Source organism: Cynocephalus volans, chromosome 8, assembly GCF_027409185.1.
Source record: "Cynocephalus volans isolate mCynVol1 chromosome 8, mCynVol1.pri, whole genome shotgun sequence".
Lineage (NCBI taxonomy): Eukaryota > Metazoa > Chordata > Mammalia > Dermoptera > Cynocephalidae > Cynocephalus > Cynocephalus volans.
In genome coordinates this window covers 135,020,706-135,040,047 of record NC_084467.1, presented here as the reverse complement: position 1 = coordinate 135,040,047, position 19,342 = coordinate 135,020,706, and the positions used below count along the sequence as shown (strand labels likewise).

The 19,342-nt window shown below is 34.9% G+C and overlaps 2 protein-coding genes across 7 annotated transcripts in view; one reads left to right on the top strand and one right to left on the bottom strand.

The window, feature by feature from the left end:
- The window catches only part of TOR3A (torsin family 3 member A), a 68,252-nt gene that overhangs the window by 5,215 nt on the left and 43,695 nt on the right, over positions 1-19,342 (bottom strand). The window contains exon 8 of the transcript XR_010024253.1: positions 8,113-8,175. The gene's annotated coding sequence lies outside the window, so the exon portion shown is untranslated. The remainder of the gene's footprint in view (positions 1-8,112; positions 8,176-19,342) is intronic.
- The window catches only part of ABL2 (ABL proto-oncogene 2, non-receptor tyrosine kinase), a 112,530-nt gene that overhangs the window by 65,136 nt on the left and 28,052 nt on the right, over positions 1-19,342 (top strand). For 2 of the 6 annotated variants that reach the window (XM_063106221.1, XM_063106218.1), the window contains exons 1-2: positions 13,591-13,705; positions 18,176-18,238. The exons of 2 other annotated variants lie outside the window; for them this stretch is intronic. In XM_063106221.1, the coding sequence (XP_062962291.1) occupies positions 13,591-13,705; positions 18,176-18,238 (178 nt within the window). Of the gene's footprint in view, positions 1-13,590; positions 13,706-18,175; positions 18,239-19,342 lie in introns of those variants that run through there. 2 more of the 6 variants (XM_063106220.1, XM_063106217.1) reach the window with 1 other exon arrangement.

Sequence of the window (19,342 nt, the reverse complement as noted above, 5' to 3'; positions counted from 1 at the left end):
CAAAACTGAAATGGAAAATTGAAATGAGTCATACTTTGGAGATGGTTTAAATACATAAAACCACTCCTTTCTTAGCCTGGCCCAGCTATCCTGGTGAAGAAACACTGCTAAGCTCCTGCTTGTAAGGATTCTGTATCTTTTGGATATCTCTAAAGGATTTTTTTTCTTTTTTTTTTTTTTAAATCACATACAGTTGTCACCTAATCTATGGACTTGTGGACTAGAATGACATTATTAGTAGTGGTGGTGGAGTTAAAGCAGAGTTTTTTGCTGCCCTGTGATTTTTATCTCACATCATAAGTCAAGCTTTTTGATACTAACAGATCTTCTAGTTAAAAATGAATTTAATAGAGTTTTATTAATTAAGATATGACATGAACTTTTCCATTACTTTTGTAATTTCAAATAGACTTGTTTTAAGCTGGAGAAAAATAGAGTTCAGCAATGAAAGCACAGGGGTTGAATCTTGAGTGTGTTTTTATAGATTATTTGAACACAATATATATACTAATATGTCCTAAGCCAAAAGAGTTTCGTAATTTGAAGTATGTTTTTTTTCTTCTTACCTCTCTTTAGAGGAGGACTGGGATTCTATTGCTTTGGGCAGCCGGTAGCTGCTGAAATATTAGGGTAATGAATAAGGTTCTTTGTTTCTCTTAGTTAAGGCAATTTGAAGCCTTTATTTTATTTTTGCGGGGTTATGAACCCATGACCTTGGTGTTATAAGGCTGCATTCTAACCAGCTGAGCTAACCAGCCAGCCCAGTCAAGGCAATTTGAAATATCTGAGTTCAGCCAGCAGGAAATAGCTTGCAGCCAGTACCCAAGAGTATATAGGGAGTGTATAAACACATAGCCATACTTCTTCATAGATATTGGAGAACTAGATGTACAGTTCTGAAACAGGAAAAACCAGCTTTTAAAAAAAATTTTTAGCATCACTTGAAAGGATTGTTATGTTACTAAGTTTTCTACAGGGTGTGACAGGTGTCCTAATAGAATAAAGTTAGAGAAACTTTAGAACTGTGAGAAATATTTCCTAATGAATACCTATACATACATTACTTTTTTGTTGAGAGGTTTGTGAGATGAGCCATATACATTGTGGGAAGACTATTGTTCAGCTCATTCTTTCTTTGAGGAAAAATCAAAAGGAAAGACAGTTTATTTCATTTTTGGTCCAATTAAGGTTGTTCTAAGAAGAGGTGAAGTTTTCCAGTCATATTAGAGAAAACATTATATTTTTGGATGGATTCAAAGTTCTGTCATGAACTATACAAATTTTAAAAAACTCTTCTCTGAGTCACTGTGCATCAATTTTAGAAAAATTTGTGATTACTTTGCTGCTGGGAGTAAATGGCAGACATTTCCAGTTTCCTCTGATGGAATGGACTGGTTGGTAAGCACATACATAGCATTCTGATTAGCCTCTTAGGTTTGACTTCTAAATGTCATCCTATGTATGGGCAGATGAATCAAGATCAGCCTACTTTGGGAACCCTGCTGTCTTCAAATTCTTCTCCAGAGAGTTAAGAAAAGGGCTATTCCAGGGTTTTTTTGTACCACTGTCTACTGCATTAGAGAGGCAGCCTAGTATACTGAAAAGAGCATGGGCTTTAAAGTTAGACAAAACCTAGGGTTTTGAATGCTGGTTTCACCAACTAGCTCTGGGACTTGAATAAATTCTTGACATTTCCTAACATTTGTAGGTTGGTGATAATAATGCCTCTTCTTTGGGGATATAGGGTATGATACTGTAAATTATAATATATCAAGAATACTTGAGTGCCTACTGTGTGCAAGTTACAGTGATTAATACAGAGGAAAATCCATGATCATGTTGTCTAATGCAAACAGCTGTCTGTTCAAAGAGTCTTATCTTAAAAGAGAGGAGTCCTTCTGAAATGCAAACAACTTAAAATTATCTCAGAACAACTACATTTTCAAAAAAAGTGCTAATGATAATTTAAGAAATAATGAGAAGGGGTGCCATTAGGGAAATGATATTACAATGATATTAATCTGTTGTATATTAAGAGGTTCTTGTGGCCAAAACAAGAATTCCTAAGTCCCACTCTAGATCACTCCTTTATCCAATTTCCTCTTTCAAGGATGACATCTGCACATGGAACATGTTTTATTCTAAATTTTGTTCATCCTTTAAAAACTGATAGATCAAAAAACAAAAAAAACCCTGATAGATCATTGAAATTGTTGTATATAGCCTTACAAATATATATAAATTACTTAGCCACTGATGGAGTTTACTTTGAAATTCTTTCATAAAACCTTATCACTTTTATAGCTCTTGGATCTTAGGAATCTGAATATCTAGAACAAAAATCTAAATGAAATAAATTTGCACATGTCCCAAACAAATCTATGGACTTAATTCCTTCTACTGCCAAGTTGTAAGTCTTAAGTTATAAGAATTGGTAGGTTATATTTTAATTTTAGCCTTAGAGCTAAAAATTGCTATAAAGATGTGTATTAGAGAACTTTAAGAATAAGATAAAAAACTGGATAGAAATATGTGAAAAATATCAGTAGTTATTTTTGGGTGATGGGATCATGACTGCATTTAATTATCTTAATTAGTAAATTTTTAAGATTCTAGGAAATAGACAAATATTGCTTTTATAAGTAGGAAAAAATGATGTGTCAAAACAAGTATTTATTAAATACATATGCTAGGAAAATGAATATGAATAAGACATGTAATCCCTGCTCTTAAGTGGGGATAGGGACAGGCAAAGGTGAAGTGGGGTCAGACATGTAAGTAATAATATTTTTTTGTATTGTGCAATATTTCCTTTCCCCAAATAATGATAACAATAATAAAAATCCATGTGATTATGGTACAGTGTAGAGTTATAAACTTTGTCTTAGGTATGGGAGAAAACACTTTCACAGAACAACAAGTAAAAGAGATAAAATATAAATCAAATATTAAATGGTGAATTCACTAGGTAACTGAAAGGGAAGAGTATTTTAGGAAGAGAAAATTGGCATGAACAAAGATCAAACAAATTGACAAGTTCAGAGAACTGCCGATAGATCTGTATATGGTTGAAACATAAGGTATAAGAAAGAAAGTGGTGGGAGATTGGGCTGGGAAGGTAAGTGCCAGACCATGGAGAATATTTTTGTATACCATGCTGAAGAATTTGTAATTTAATGCTGTATGTTAGTGAACTATCAAAGAGTTTAAGTAGGAACATAATTCGAGATTTGCCCTTTCAAAATATCAGTTTAGAAGCAATGTGGGTATTAGATTGAAGCAGAGCAAGGTAGAAATCAGGAAGATCAGATAGATGAATGTTGTAGTAGTGCAAGCAAGGAAATAATGAGGGTCTGAATTAAGACAGTGATAACAGATGGAGATGAACACATGGGTTTGAGAAATATTTAAGAGCTAGAATCCATAAGATATAGCAATAGAGGGAATTGGGGAAGAAAAAGGGATCTAGAATGATGATGAGATTTCTGGATTGGATGCCTGGGATATACCATTAACAACAACAAAACACACATTTACACAAATACATATACCCGAAGCAAAAAAGAAATGAACCAAGAATAGGAACAAAATGGGTTTTTAGTGCTTTTAGGCTAAGTGAATTTATCCATAGGCTATAAGAGTCAAGCAGTGTGTTATTCAGGAGAGTGTTTTGGGTTGGTGGCATTATGGAGCTGTGGTAGGCTGAAAAGTGCACCCTCAGAAGATATTCATGTCCTAATCCCTAGGACCTGTGAATGTTACTTTCTATGGCCCAAAAAAAGAAAAAACTTGTGGAGAGTGCCATCTTTATAGGTGTGATGGGGAGCTATCTTGGATTGAGTGTCCTCCCACAAAACTTGACACCCCCCCCCCCCCCCCGTGACAGTGGTAAGAGGGTGGGAAGTCCTATTATGGTGATTGAGAGGTGGGGCCTTGAAGAGGTGCTTAGATTGTAGGACCATGCTGTAGTGAATGGATTAATAGTGGTGGTCAGGGGAGTGGTTCTGAGGGCTTTAAAAGGAGAGCATGGGGCCGGCCCGTGGCTCACTCGGGAGCGGGTTCGGATCCCATATACGGATGGCCGGTTCGCTCACTGGCTGAGCGTGGTGCTGACAACACCAAGTCAAGGGTTAAGATCCCCTTACCGGTCACCTTTTAAAAAAAAAAAAAAAAAAAGGAGAGCATGGAGAGCATGAAGAGTCTGTCTCTCTCTGCTCTGCCATTTTCTGCGATGTGAGACCCCTGAGTCACTGTTGCCACCACCAAGACCTTCACCAAATGTGTACCCTGGACTTTGGACTTTCTAGCCTCCAAAACTGTAAGTGATAAATTTAGTTTTTTTTATAAATCACCCAGTTTCAGGTATTTTGTTATAAGCAACAGAAACAGACTAATACAGGATTTTATACTGGATAATTGAGTTGGGCCCTAAATGCCATCACAAGTGTAAGAGGGAGGCAGAGGGAGATTTCACACACACAGAGGAGAAGGCAATGTGAAAATGGAGCAGAGAGAGATTTGAAAATGCTGGCCTTGAAGATTGGAGTGATGTGGCCACAAGCCAAAGAATGCTGGCAGCCACTAGAAGCTGGAAGAAGCAAGGAATGGATTCTCCCTTAGAGCCCCCAAAGGGAGCTGTGGCTTTGCTGACACCCTGACTTTGTCCCAGTGGTGCTTGTTTCAGACTTCTGGCCTCCATAACTATGAGAGAATATATTTCTCTTGGTTTAAGCCATCTAGTTTATGGTCACAAGAGCCAATAGCCTAGAGTTTGTAATTAAAAGGAAGGGTGTGAATGACTTCACTTAGGGAGATTGCATTGAATGAGAAGGAAGGAGGAAAGAAGATAGAATTTTCTATTATCTGGCACCATCCAGAAATATGTTATTTTGGATTAGAGAGTATTTCAGAAACTGAATATAAAACATTATAATTATTACCACTTTTTTAATTGATAAAGAATGTTTTTGATGAAATGCCAATAATTTCCTTTGTCTTTTGTATAAAATGTTGAACAATGTTGATAACTTCTAGATTTGTGTCCTCAGAGGATATACAAGGGGTCTTCAAAAAGTTCATGGAAGTATTTGTATTTAATTCAATTTTTCCATGAACTTTTTGTAGTACTTCATAATTTACTTATATTGTGTTTTGTTCTTATAATTCTTTCTTTGATATTTGGATGTTACTTTATATTCATTTTGTTCCAAACCAGAGATTTAATATTTGTTTCCATCCTCTTTTCAGATAATTATCAAGTCTCTTCTTTAAAAGATTTCTTAAATCTGTCTGTTGTTCTCCATTTCCTGGTCAAGCCCTTATCATCTCAATTTAGTTTTCTGCAGCAGACTTTTAGTTATTCTCTTTAACTCGTGGTGGTCCACCAGGAGTATTACAGACCTGTATTCTTTAAATAGCACAATAAATGTATTACTACTTCTTACAAATGTCGAATGGTTCCATATTGCTTACTGTGATGCGTATGAACGTCAAGAACATCTGTCATTTGGCCCACAAATATCTCACCTTAGTTTATTTACACACACATACCCAGTTGTCTCTTCTAAACAAGCACAAACTCACTAAGCTGGATTAAGTAATGTGCCACCTTGGCCCCTCTCCAGAGTGTTGGTTTCTAAAGGTTCACTGGAAATGTAACAAGGTGGAGAAATTGTTTACTAGAAACTCTCAGAGACTAAGTTGTTTTTTTTTTTAAATCTTTGGGGAATATTTTCATAAGCAATTTGGGGTAGTACATGAGACCACCAGAGGACATGCCAAACTGCCTGCTGAGGTCAGTAATTCTGGCTAACTGCAGGGCTTATTGCTGAGTTAGACTCCAAGTTTAGGGCCAGAGATGAATTGTTCAGAACCGCAGAAGAGGTGTTCAATTAAGCACATGCACAAGAAGGAAGCATGAGCTTCTTATCTTCTCTGCTTTCCTTTCTTCCTCAGTGCAGTCTTCAGGCTTCTTTCTAAGTAAATGTTGAACACGTATTAAGTATTAATTATAAAAGCCTACCCAAGTTCCCACAAGTCTTGGCCTGGCTTGAACTTAACAATACTTCCGTTTTTTAAGTGTGTTTGCTTATATTTTTTCTGCTTAGAAAAATGTACTTTTTCTTTCTCTGTAATAGAAGATGTTGAATCTAAAGTAGATTGATATCTGTGGTTATGGACTCAGAGAAGCCTCCTACCCTAACAGGAGCAAATGCATCCCCTTTGAACTTTCAGGCGTATGACTTGGACAGATATGGAGCATGCATTCTCAACAGAGGTGATAACGTACTCACAACTTACGGTTTGTGATCTTCCAGAGCTTAGAGCTACCATACAAAGTCTTATCCTTTTAAAATTTAATTTCTCTTGTTAAGGGAGAAATTGAATTAAAAATTAAATTTATTTAAGTTGATTTAACTTAAATTTAATTTTATTCCTTAGAGTACTGATTATGAAAAAAAAAGTTGAGAAACACTGGTATAGAGAAAGAGAAAAGATGCTGTAATAGCATTTATTTTCTGTGGCAAGAGGTCTCATACTTACTGAATTTTTAAAATGAGATAAAAATTCTTTTTATTAATCATTTATTAGCAAAGCTTTTTGCTGGTTTCATTGGACAGAGAAGCATATTGATTCTGTACCTGTAGAAACTTAATCTTAGAAAGAAATACATAAAAACGGGAAGTAGTAAATTATAGTGTTTACTACGTATAGAAGATGTCCCAAATTAGTATAACAATTGCTGTTTTAGGCAAAAGGTGCTTTGACTTTAGACAAAGGAAGAGATTACTTGATCTGCACTGGTCAGAGAGGCCAGGTTCAAGGAGAATCTAGGAACTTGAATTACATCTTTAAAGAAATACAGGATTTGAGTAGACAGAGGGAGAGGGTAAGCACAGTCTTGATTAAAATGCCATTTTGATTTTTTGTGAATGTGAGAGTGTATGAGAACTAGGGAGCTATCCTACAACTACTATGATTGACCAACCTAAAGAGAGTCAATCTTAAAAATATTTAGAGGTACTTCTATTGCTTAATTTTATTTCTGTACCTTTGACTTCTTGTTAGCTGTATCAAATCTTCCAACTTGAGTCAACAAGTTTATTCTTACCTTTTAATAAGATTTAGTTGCGAAGTAGGAAGGCAACTCTTTTGGACTACAGAAAAAAGTAAAGTTTTAACTTACGGTGTCAAGATTGCATTTTGTGTGCATTTAATCTCATGTTAGGACCCCTTTAAGTACTTATCATTTGTTTTCCTGTTTTACAAATGAAAGTTGTGAGCTCAGAGGCCTAACTTTTTGAATGGCAGGGCCTAGGACTACTTAACACAGCCTAAGCTCTCAAATTTAAAAAAAAGAAAAGGAAAAGGAAAAAAAGCTTATTAACAAATAGGAACTGTAGTCTTTTTAATAATGAAAAGCCAATATTTGTTCCTAAAGCCTTGAGTTCGGGAAAGGAAGGGAAAAGAGGTGAGTGCTGAGAGTCAAGTAGCATAGTGTGGCATTGGTGAATTCTAAGCTCCTTCTTAGAATTCTAGTCAGCTGCTATGTATGGAGCTCGAGTGGTGAGGGTTAGTATTGGGCGGGGCAGCTGCCAGCTTAGAGATCACCTTGTTCTGACACTAGATGTGTTTCTTCATCTCAATAATAATGGAGTTGAACATGTTTTAAAGGTCTACCATTAGATCCTGAAATATTAGTTAAAGGACCCCTGAGAAGTACCTTTCTGTGCCTAGATCTTTGTAAGGTTCTCTGTTTCATGCTGATGTGAAAAGGGGATAGGTGGTCTGTGGTGGGATTGTTTGTCTGGGATGGCTCCAATCTAAGAGATATGTACAGTTATAAAAATGACAGCCTCTGTTGTGAGGCTGTTTGAAATTGAGGACTTACATAGGGAAGAATCAAACTTTTTTCTTTGTCATATCTAGTGATAAGAGTGATGTTAGATGTTGTATTTTACATATTTTCCATTTGTTGATTTTGATTTACTGCCTATGCCACTAACAACTTACAAAATAGGAAATATAAACAGCAAAAGAAATGGGAAAGTGTTTTACCTCATTAGGAATAAATTGAAATATAGTTAGCAAAAGAGATGGGAAATGTTGTACCTTTGCTGGGAAGGAAATGTAATTTTTCCTTCATCCCCACGAGGTCTTAGTTGGGATGGACCCCTAAAACAAAAGACAGATCAACAAGAGAAAAACAAACAAGTTTATTAATGCATGTAGTGCACATCACACAGAAGAAATCTCAATGAAAAGTAACTCAAATCAGTGGCTTAGAGCTCTAGTTTATATAGCATCTTTGACAAAGAATAAATTTGTAGAGAAATGACAGGACAAAGGAAAGACATTTTAGGATTCAAAAAATGGGAAATTGTGGGAAAGTAAATATATGGAAGGAACCAAGGAGTAAGGTTTGTTTGCAGAATCCTCTGGTGTCATCCCTGGGTTGATAAGTCTAGAGTTGTCTCCAGTACAGGGAAATTTATATCCCATCTTTAGGAAGAAAAGCAAGAGGATAGGGAGAGCTTTTCCTCTGTTTGTTGCTTCTCAGTTGCTTTTAGCTAAAAAATAATTTTTATGTCAAAGAGGCATATTTTGGAGTGACACATCTGGTTTCCTTCACCTTACTAGCAGGGACTTGTGAATGAAAATAAGTTTTGTTGTATGCCTTTCAAATTGTATGTCACCCTAGTGCAGTGAGCATTTCTATAAAGAGAGAAATTTTTGGAAAGATGTATCAATATGTTCTAAGAACCCCAGTGCATGCTTGAAACTGCAGATAGTACCAAACCATATGTATACTATGTTTCTTTCCTATACATACATACCTATGATAAAATTTAGTTTATAAATTAGTCACAGTAAGAGATTGACAGCAATAATAATAAAATAGAACAATTAAGTAAAATAAGGGTTACTTGAATTCAGCACTGCACTATTGTGATAGTCAATCTGATAACTGAGATGGCTACTAAGTCACACATTCCCATCCTTAACCCCTGGCAATCACAATGGTTTTGTCTTTTGGAAAATGTGGTCTTTTTTTACTGGCTTCTTTGGCAAACTTGGCATAATGCTTTTGAGAGTCATCCAGATTGTTGTGTGTATCAATAGTTTGAGGTATCAACAGTTCTTCCTTTTTACTTATGAGAAGTATTTCACTGTATGGATATACCACAGTTTGTTTATCCATTCATCCATTGAAGGACATTGAGGTTGTGTTCAGTTTTGAGTAATTAGGAGCAGAGCTGCTAAAATAGCTCTATTCGTATTCTCTTATTTGTGTGCAGGTTTTTGTATGAACATAAATTTTTATTTCTCCAGGATAAATACTCATGAGTGGGATTGCTGGGTCATATGACAAATCATGTATCAGTCCTTCATTCCTTTTTATTGCGGAATAATTTTATTTACGCATTCATGAATTGATGGACATTTGGGTTGTTTCCACTGTTTATTATGAATACTGTGAACATTCATGTATAAGTTCTGTGTGGACATGTGTTCGAATCCTTTTATTTTTAACCTACCGATATGATTATATTTGAAGTGAGTTTCTTTTAGACAGCCTATTGGTGAATTGTTATATATGCATTTTGACAATCTATCTTACAATTGTGTTTAGATCATTTGCATTTAATGTAATTACTGATATGTTTAGATTTAGGTCTCCCATTTTATTTTTTATGTTTGTTTCTTTTTCTCCCTTCCTGCCTTCTCTGAGATTATTTGAACATTGTTTTTTAGTATCCCATTTTAATTTATCTATTGTGTCTTTGGCTTTATCTCTTTGTTTAGGTTTTCTAGTGGTTGCTCTAGAGATTTTGTTATACATGTTGAACTTTTCACACTCAGATTCAGTATTTTACCACTTCAAGTGAGATATGGAAACCTTACCATCATATCGTTCCCTTTTCCGTTCTTTATGTTATAGTCGTTATATAGTATATCTGCATACATTGAAGAGTCCCTACAAGTGACGTTACACTTTTTGCTTCAAACCATCAAACTATTTTTAAAAACTCAAGAGGAGAAGAACAATATGTTACATTTACCCAGAAATTGACCAGTTTTGTAGCTCTTAACTCTTAATGTTCCAAAATTACCCTCTGGTATCATTTTCATTGTCTGAAAAACATCTTTAACAATTCTCTTAGAGCTGGTCTTCTGGCAACAAGTTCTTTCCTTCAGCTGGGTCTTTAACTAGTGTCTTTATTTCATTTTCATTTCTGAAGGATATTTTCTGTGGATATAGAATTTTGGGTTGACAGTTTTGGGTTTTTTTTCCCCCCTCAGCTTTTTCTGCTACTTTGTAGTCTCCATGGTTTCAAATGAGTAATCTGTAGTGATTTGAATCATTGTTCTCCTATAAGTAAGATCCTGCATTTTTGCCTGACTATTCTCTCCCTAAGTGATCTCATCCAGATCCATGGGTTTAAATACCATCTAAAAGCTGATGACCACAGCCAAGGATCTTCTCTGAGCTCCACATTTATATATCAAAGTGCTTAATTATATCTCCCAAGTCTACCTGTCCATGGTAGAACTTATGATATACAGACAGTCCCCGACTTAACGATGATTCAACTTAACCTTAAGTTTTTGACTTTATGATGGTGTGAAAGCAATATGCATTAAGTAGAAACTGTATTTAGAGTACCCATGCAACCATTTTGTTTTTCATTTTTAGTATAATATTCAATAAATTAAACGAGATAGTCAACACTTTATTATAAAACAGGCTCTGTGTTAGATGATTTTGTCCAACTGTAGGCTAATGTAAGTGTTCTGAGCATGTTTTACGTAGGCTAGGCTAAGCTATGATGTTTGGTATGTTAGGTGTATTAAATACATTCTTGACTTATGCTATTTTCAACTTACGATTTATCAGGACATTACCCTATCATGGGAACATCGAGGAATATCTGTACTATTACTGCTTCTGAGTGAATTACATGGCCATCTACCCAGTTACTCAGGCCTAAAACCTAGCAGCCATTCTTTATTTTCTCCCACCTCTGTCTTATATTATGTTGAAGTAATCTGCAAGCCCTATTGAGTCCATCTCCAAATCATATCTTTAAGTTCTTTTACTTTTCTTTTTCTCCACTGCCATCATACTATTCCAAGACCCCATTCTTGAACTACCTCATATTTTTCTGTTTCTAATTTTGTTCTCTATGTGGTCCATATTTTTTTACACATGGTAGCGGTCTTTTTTACAAATGGAAGTCAGACCATATGATGTCCCTGCTTAAAACTGTTTACTGGATTTCCATTGTGTTTGGAATAAAATTCTAAATACTTAAGCTCGTGATCTGGTTAGCCCCTGTTTACCTTACTTTGTTTCATGCTCCTTTTCTGACTTTCTCAACAGTAGTCACATTTTTCATTTCCTCTGCATACCAGGTTTTTTCTACCTCAGGGTTTTTGCACTTGCTACATTCTCTTTGCTCAGAATGCTTCCTCCCTCCCTTTCCCAGGGCATCTGGCTTAGATCCCTCTTTTGCTTCTGGCCTTAGTTTAAATGTCACCTTCATTAAAGTAGTGCACTTCCCCTGTTATTAAAGAGATTTGCAAACAATGACATTGCTACTCTTATCTCCTAATTCTCTTTTGAAAAGTAGTTATTTTTAATAAAAATACATATATTAATATATTGGTTTAATGTTACTTTAGAATTAATAAATAAATATTGATAAAATTTCTCAGTTTTAGTTTCAGATATAAATAATGATAGATTTAACCTACATAAACAGGCCGGCCCGTGGCTCACTCGGTAGAGTGCGGTGCTGATAACACCAAGGCCACGGGTTCGGATCCTATATAGGGATGGCCGGTTTGCTCACTGGCTGAGCATGGTGCTGACAACACCAAGCCAAGGGTTGAGATCCCCTTACCGGTCATCCTTTAAAAAAAAAAAAAAAAACCTACATAAACAAAAGGTTTTTGGAGGCCTCAGTAATTTTAATCTTTTATTATGGCAAAATTTTAGGTGTATAATTCAGTAGCATTAAATATATTCACAATATTGTACAATCATCCATTTGCAGAACTAGATTTCCAGAACTAAAAAAAATTCAAAATATTTCTTTAAAGTGGAATCATACAATATTTGCCTTTTTGTATCTGGCTTATTTCACTTAGTATAATGCTTTCAATGCTCATTTATGTTGTAGTATACATTAAAATTTCATTTCTTTTTATAGCTGAATAATATTCCATTGTATGTATTTACTACATTTTATTTATCCATTTATTTCATCTTTACTCCTAATTATAATATAAGCAATTGAAAATATAACTGTTAATCATTGGTAATTTAAATAGCAGATTTATTGATTAAATAGTAAATCATATGGTATAGAATTTACATATGGATAAACATGGGTTATGGGGCTCCTTTCCCACAATTTTTGTATAATCCAGAGAAGGAGAGATTCAACCTGGTATTTGAAATTCTGAGTCATTAATTGAGGTAACCCTTAGTCATTTGACTCTTGATTTTCCCATGATGTTGATAGTACTGGCTTTGTAAAGGTTAATTTCATTGAAAGCATAAGCTTTGATTTTTTTAAACTGTTGATAAGTACCTACATGAAAGTTGTTCTTTCCCTAATAAGGTTAAATTATAATTTTTTATGTTTCACTCTTATTGAAGGCTATTTCAGACCTGCCATCCTATTATGTTACTTTTACTGACCTAGAACAGTGGCTGGTACACAGTAGGTGCTCAATAAATATTTATTGAATCAATGAGTATTCTCAGCTACACAGTTACAAACTCTCCTTTTATATTATTTTTGAAGATCATACCACTTAAGTCCATTATTTGTAGATCTTGCCAGTTTAATTCTCATTGGGTACTCTCATTTTTAGGCTCTTAATCTTTTTTAACTTTGTTCCTATATGAGTGTATTAACAAAGATTAGGCTTTTAAAAGTTTTAACACTCAAAAGTTTTCAACACTTATCATGTCATGTTTTTAATCTTTATTGAACTATAGAGCCAAAATGTTAGCAGAGGCAGTTATTTCTTGGCTTCTGTACTCATGAATCAGATCGTAACTATTTCTTTGACTTTAGATTTGTGGTTTCTTGAACTAATTTAAGTGATGTAAAAGATGAGTCTTGTTAGGCGTTTCCTCTCTAAAGTGTATTTGGTGTTTACTGTAAACAGGTTTTCTCCAAGGAAACCTTTCTCTGTAGTCTCACCTCATAGTCTCCTTAGGAATGAAAACCCATCTACAAGTACTGATCCCTGCATTATTTTATTATTAAGCTATTTGTTACTCATATGTGTGTTTGTTTTTATTTTACTTACATATATAATTTTAAATATTCCCAGTTTTTGAAGTAACTCCTTCTGACTCAGTCTTTTGCTGATGACTTGACATTTTCCTTTAGGTTATCTTCCACCCACTTTGGGAGTTGTGAATACTTACCCTTTTATTATTTGTTTTCTGGCTGTAGAGTACATGAGTAAGTGTCACATGCATGTGGTATTGCTTGTCAGAGAGTGGAATTCTAAGACTTCCTCTTTACATAGAACAGTTTAACTTTAGTGCTTCTGGGCAGAGGTATGGTCCTCAGGACAGTTCTGCTTCCACCTAATAGTTATGGCAGCGATCAAGACATGTTGCTTTGCTGCCTGTGCATTGAGGCCTCAGAATCTGCTCTACCCAACTTGACAACAGGTATGGTTCAGAGTTGATAGTTTGGGGGTGGGTAGATAACCACAATAATCAAGTGTGAATGGAGATTTCAAAAAATTTATCTTATTTACTACTGTTACCATCTTCATTCTTGGTCAGTGAAGGTTTGTGTGTTTTTCCCCCCTCGCATTTCACAGTAGAATCTCAATAAGTGCTTACCTATTGAATGGAAGAATATGTGAATAATATGTAATATTTTGTGATATTAAGATATATATGGCTCAATGTGAAGAAATTAAGCTATTTTAAGAACTATTGAATAATTTATCCAACTATTTTATATAGTTTTTAAAAGAGGTATTAAAAATTGTAGCCACTTAGAGAATATGCAGTCAGATAAAGTAGAATTCTGGCAAGGTAAGTGTTTATAAAATACTTAAAAATGTCTAAACTGAAAATTTTATATATTAACTTCTCCAATTACTACCTGACAAATATTTAATTAAACTGATAAAAGTTATTGAATAATTAATTGGTGAAAAGTATCAAACTAAATTCAGGAATTATCTTGGAATTTGAGCTTTATTATTCTGGATTTTAACTTGCTTAATTAATCATGACAATTTATGCTGTACAAGTTGCTATTTATTTCTCTTTTGCTTTTTTTTTGTTGTTGTTGTATCCTGTAAATGTATCAATAGAAAAGAATAATAAAAATTACCTTTTCTTAATTGTGTTTATTTCTGCTACCTGAGCCCTTTACACACCATAAGTGAAAAATCTATCTCAAGTCCATGATCTAATCCCTTTTATAGCAGTGATTATTGGAAGATTAGTTAATTTTACCATCTAAGGTACCTAATTTATAGTAGTCACTTCACATTGTTCAAAAATAAAACATTCCTGGCCTACACACTTGCATTCAGGCGGGCACAGTACATCTGAATCATCCAGACATGTCTGTCTGAACTGATGAGGAAAGTGGCGTAGACCAGACAGACCCACTAGGTAACACTGTGACATTTAGTTGCTCTTCCCACAGCCTTTTGTTTCATTTTGGTTTTTGCCTTTATTGCTTAGCTTGTTCTCCCCCATTTAGTACTTTAACTGTTTGTGATTCAAAATACATGTTCATTCCTAGCCTCAGAAAAATATTAGGATGTTTATGTCTTTAAAAAAAGTTTTCCTTTTGTTTGGTGTTAATGGGTAGGATGGTTTTTAAATGGATATCCTGTGTGGGTGGATTGTACAGGATACTGTCCCTTAATTCTGTGAAAACAAAAGAATGAGTGGGAAGAAAGAAGAAAGGAAGGAAATAAGATCTTTTGACTTTAACTGAAAAGACCATAGAACCAGAGATGGGAAGAAGGGGAGTGGGATAAAATGAATTGTTTTCCAAGTTGTGGAGCTTTTAGTACTTTGGCCTCAAATATGACTTATCCTGTATTTATTACTTTGTATGTTTGATAAATATATAGTATTGTTTGGCCTGTATATATCTTTTAAATCAACATGAAATCGTGCTGTAGGTCTCATTCTGTTTTCTCCTTTTGTCAAATAACATGGTTTTTAAGAAGCTGACTTGCCTTTAACAGTCCTCCTTTGGGCTTGGAGTTCCCCCCTGTACAGATGAACCACACATTATAGGTGTGTCTTTGCATATTAACAGTCTGTCGCTCTCCTGTCATCCGTGCAGAATTCCTGCTCATCTAGTTTAAGTGCTCAGATTTAAAGTCTGAAGCCGTGCCTGATTCCAGAGATTTGTTTTATATTCTGTTCTCTCATAGTATTCTCTGTGAGTATGGCAGTACAGTAGTCCCCTCCTTATCTGTGGGGGATGCCTGAAACCACGGACAGTATCAAACCCTACACTGCGTTTTTTCCTACACGTACATACCTATGGTAAAATTTAACTTATAAATAAGGCACAGTAAGAGATTAACAACAATAACTAATAATAAAATCAAATAACTGTAGCAATATACTGTAGTAAAATTTATGTGAATGAGGTAATTCTCTCTCTTTCAAAGTATCTTATTATACAGTGCTCATCCTTCTCCTTGGGATGATGTGAGATGATAAGAGATGACCTACGTGAGGGGATGAAGTGAGGTGAATGATGAGGCACTGTGATACAGTTTTAAATTGAAAACTAATTTAAAACTTACGAATTGTTTATTTCTGGAATTCTCCATTTAATATTTTCTGGCTGTGGTTGACTACAGGTAACTGAACCCAGGGAAAGCGAAAGCACAGATAAGGGGTCCTACTGTGTACATGATTTATTCTTTCAACACATCTTTTTTGAGAGCCTAATATATAGGCACTGTTCTGGGTTCACTATTTACTGAACAAACAGACAAAAATCCCTGTCCTCATAAAACTTACATTCTAGTGCAAGGTGTTAGATAATATACAAGGGAACTTCAAAAAGTTTATGGAAAGATTAGTATGATCTTTTAATTCTATTTTTTCATGAACTTTTTGAAGTACCCTTGTACATGAATATAATAATAAATAGGTAAATTATACAATATGGTGGTAATAAGAGTTATGGAGAGAAATAAATCAGGAAAGGAGAAATGGGGGATGTGTTGTGAGGAGTAGATACATTTTAAAATAAGATAGTCAGAGAATACCATACTGAGAGGATAACATTTGTGTGAAATGTCAAGGGGAAATGATTTAGGGAGAAGGAAAAACCAGTGCAGAGGTCTTGAGGCAGGAGGAATGTACCTGCCATGTTCAAGCAATAGCAGGTAGACCAGTGGCCAGAACGAGGTGAGCTGGGGGAAGAATAGTAGAAGATGAACTGGGCAAGACAAGTTGTGAACAGCTTTGCAGACCCTGTAAGGATTTTGGCTTTTATTCTAAGATGGAGCCATTGAAGAGTTTTGAACAAATCTAACTTATGCTTTAAAAGATTTCTGGTGTCAATGGTTTGGATTCCTTACTAGCCAGCAGCCAAAAACAACAAAAATTAAAAATTAAAAAAAAAAAAAAAAAGGCTGGTATGTTGGGAATAGACAGTAGGGAGCAGGTTTAAAAGTATGGAAATCAGTAATCTAATGATATAATCTAGGTAAGAGATGATGGTGGTGACATGTGGTATGTGAGAGCAAGAAAGAGTCATGAATGATTCCAAGGTTTTTGGCCTAGACACCTGATAGAGTTGCCATGAACTAAGATAGGGAATGCTGTGTGAAAACAGATTTGGGGGGAAGAATGGAGAGTAATTTTGCATATTAAGCCATTTCTTTTAATATGGTGTTTTGTTTATTTGGTAGTCCTAAATTGGTTATCTTGGTATATAATATGGCTGTTCTCATTCACTATAACTCTGCATTTAAATAAGGAACAGGATAACTGCTTTAAATTAACTTTTCAGTATGTCAGAACATATCTTTAAGTTTATTATAACACAGTCATACATAATAACATTTTGGTCAATCACAGACTGCATATATGACAATGGTCCTCTAAGATTATATGGCTGTACTATATGGCTTAGGTGTGCAATAGGCTATACCATCTAGGTTTGTGTAAGTACACCCTATGATGTTCACACAACAACGTAATTGCCTTATGACACATTTTTCAGAATGTGTCCATGTTGTTAAGCAACACATGACTGTATTCGTAAAACAAAATGTAATTAACTGTGGAATTTTAAACATATATTTATTTTTTTGGCAGCTTGTTGGTACAGGGATCCGAACTCTTGACCTTGGTGTTATAACACCACACACTCTAACCAACTGAGTTAACCAGCCAGCTCTGTATATTCCTTTTAAGAGAAGGAAGGAATATGATGAAGTGAAACAAACTATAAATGTTAGGAGAATTACAAATCCAACCTACAACAGGAATTTCTATCTATATCATGTATCATGTAGTTGTGAAGTCAGTTTTTAAACATGGTTAATGTGACTTTAATGTACATCTCATTGTGTATTTTTGTATAATTTGGGCATCTATTTACCAGTTATTGAACACATATTATGTAACTCTTGATAGAAAACAGATAATAGTTTTTATCCCCAAGGAGCACATTGTGAAGTTTGGAAAACACACTTAAATACAGGATATTATAAATACAGAGATAAAGATAGAGGGTATTAATGCACCAAGTGTAATGCTTTTGAGAGCACAGGGAGGAGAAGCATGTGAGGTGTCCTAACGGTGGTTGTATTGGAGCCGAGTGTTATAAAATGAATGGATGAGTACTGTGTGCTTCCGGGGAAGAAAAGAGTAAAAAATTAAAATGAGTGGGTGAGAACCCATTCCAGATACACTGGACTGTGTGAACAAAGGTCAAAAGGTGAGAAGCAGCATGGTATATGTTAAAATTTACAGTTTGAGGTATGGAGTGGGAAGAGGTGAAGCTGGAGAAGTAGGCGGAGACCTGATCATGAAGGGCCTGGAAGCTTATGATAAGGAGGCTTCAGCTTGATGATGAACTATTGAAGAGGCTTAAGAAGAGTGACATGGTCAAATTTTTGTCTTAAATAGATCACTTTGCCAGCTGTGTGGAGGATGGATTTGAGGGAGACAAGACTGGAGGAAGTAGTCCAGGTGAGAGACGTTGGGTTTCTGAACTAAGGCATTGGCAATAGAGATGGAGAAGAGGGAATGGATTTGAACCAAAATAAAACCACAAATGCAAGGTTTTTTCCTTCAAATATGATAAAACCAATTTAAAATTAAAAATGAATGGAGGGAGAGAGACATAATAGAGAAGTGTTGTTACATGACATGGACAGTTGGATTGTTTGCCTTGGCAGACAGCCACCAAAAACAGTCCCAATGATCAAGAAAATCACTCCTGGAAGAATAGTGTATTTTTTGTATAACCAGCCTGGGCTGTAAGAATCAGGTGGTCTTTAATTAAGGTGGTATAAGGATCACCTGTTTATGTAGTATGACTAAAGGTAGGAACGGTAAAGCCTTGTGGAAAGAAGCAGGTCTTAAAAAGTTTCAACCACCACGGTAGAAACTCAACAAGTCCATTGGTAGTTATATATATCTGCAACCTTCAATTAAATTATTGTTATTTTACAGAAATCCACTGCCCATGAAAAGAAATAGAGTGAAAAAAATTGTTATCAAAACAATGAGCAATTACAAGCTATTATACATAGTGCATAGTAACATAAAGGTATTTTGGAATGCCACAAATATTTTGTATTAAATCAAAACATGTTTCTTTTGTTTAGCAGATAATTTTAGGATTTTTTTTTCTACAAGCACTATTTCTATAACTTTTTCCATATGTAAAAAGAGGGTCTGGATTTATACAATATGTACATATTTCTGAAATATAGTCTCTGTTGTCTTTTCTACAATTTTGTTTTATGTGGGGAGAGTAAGGGATGAAGGGTAGTTTGGGAGGACTTGTGAAACATTACTCTTCCTTTAAAACCACCACTACCACCACAAAAAAAAATCCAATATGCTATATAATATTAGTAGACATTTCTTTTTTTTCATTTTCAGAAAACCTTGCTTTTCCTATTTATTTTTGTCTGATTTTGGCAAATGTGTATAAATCAGGCCTCTCATTTTGTAGTCTATTCCCTGACTACCTTGTTATATTTTAAGCAAGTAAATTGCTTCCTCATGACACAGTGCCTGTTTGCTCATTCTTCATGACTCCACAAACTGTACAGTTCTGTCCCA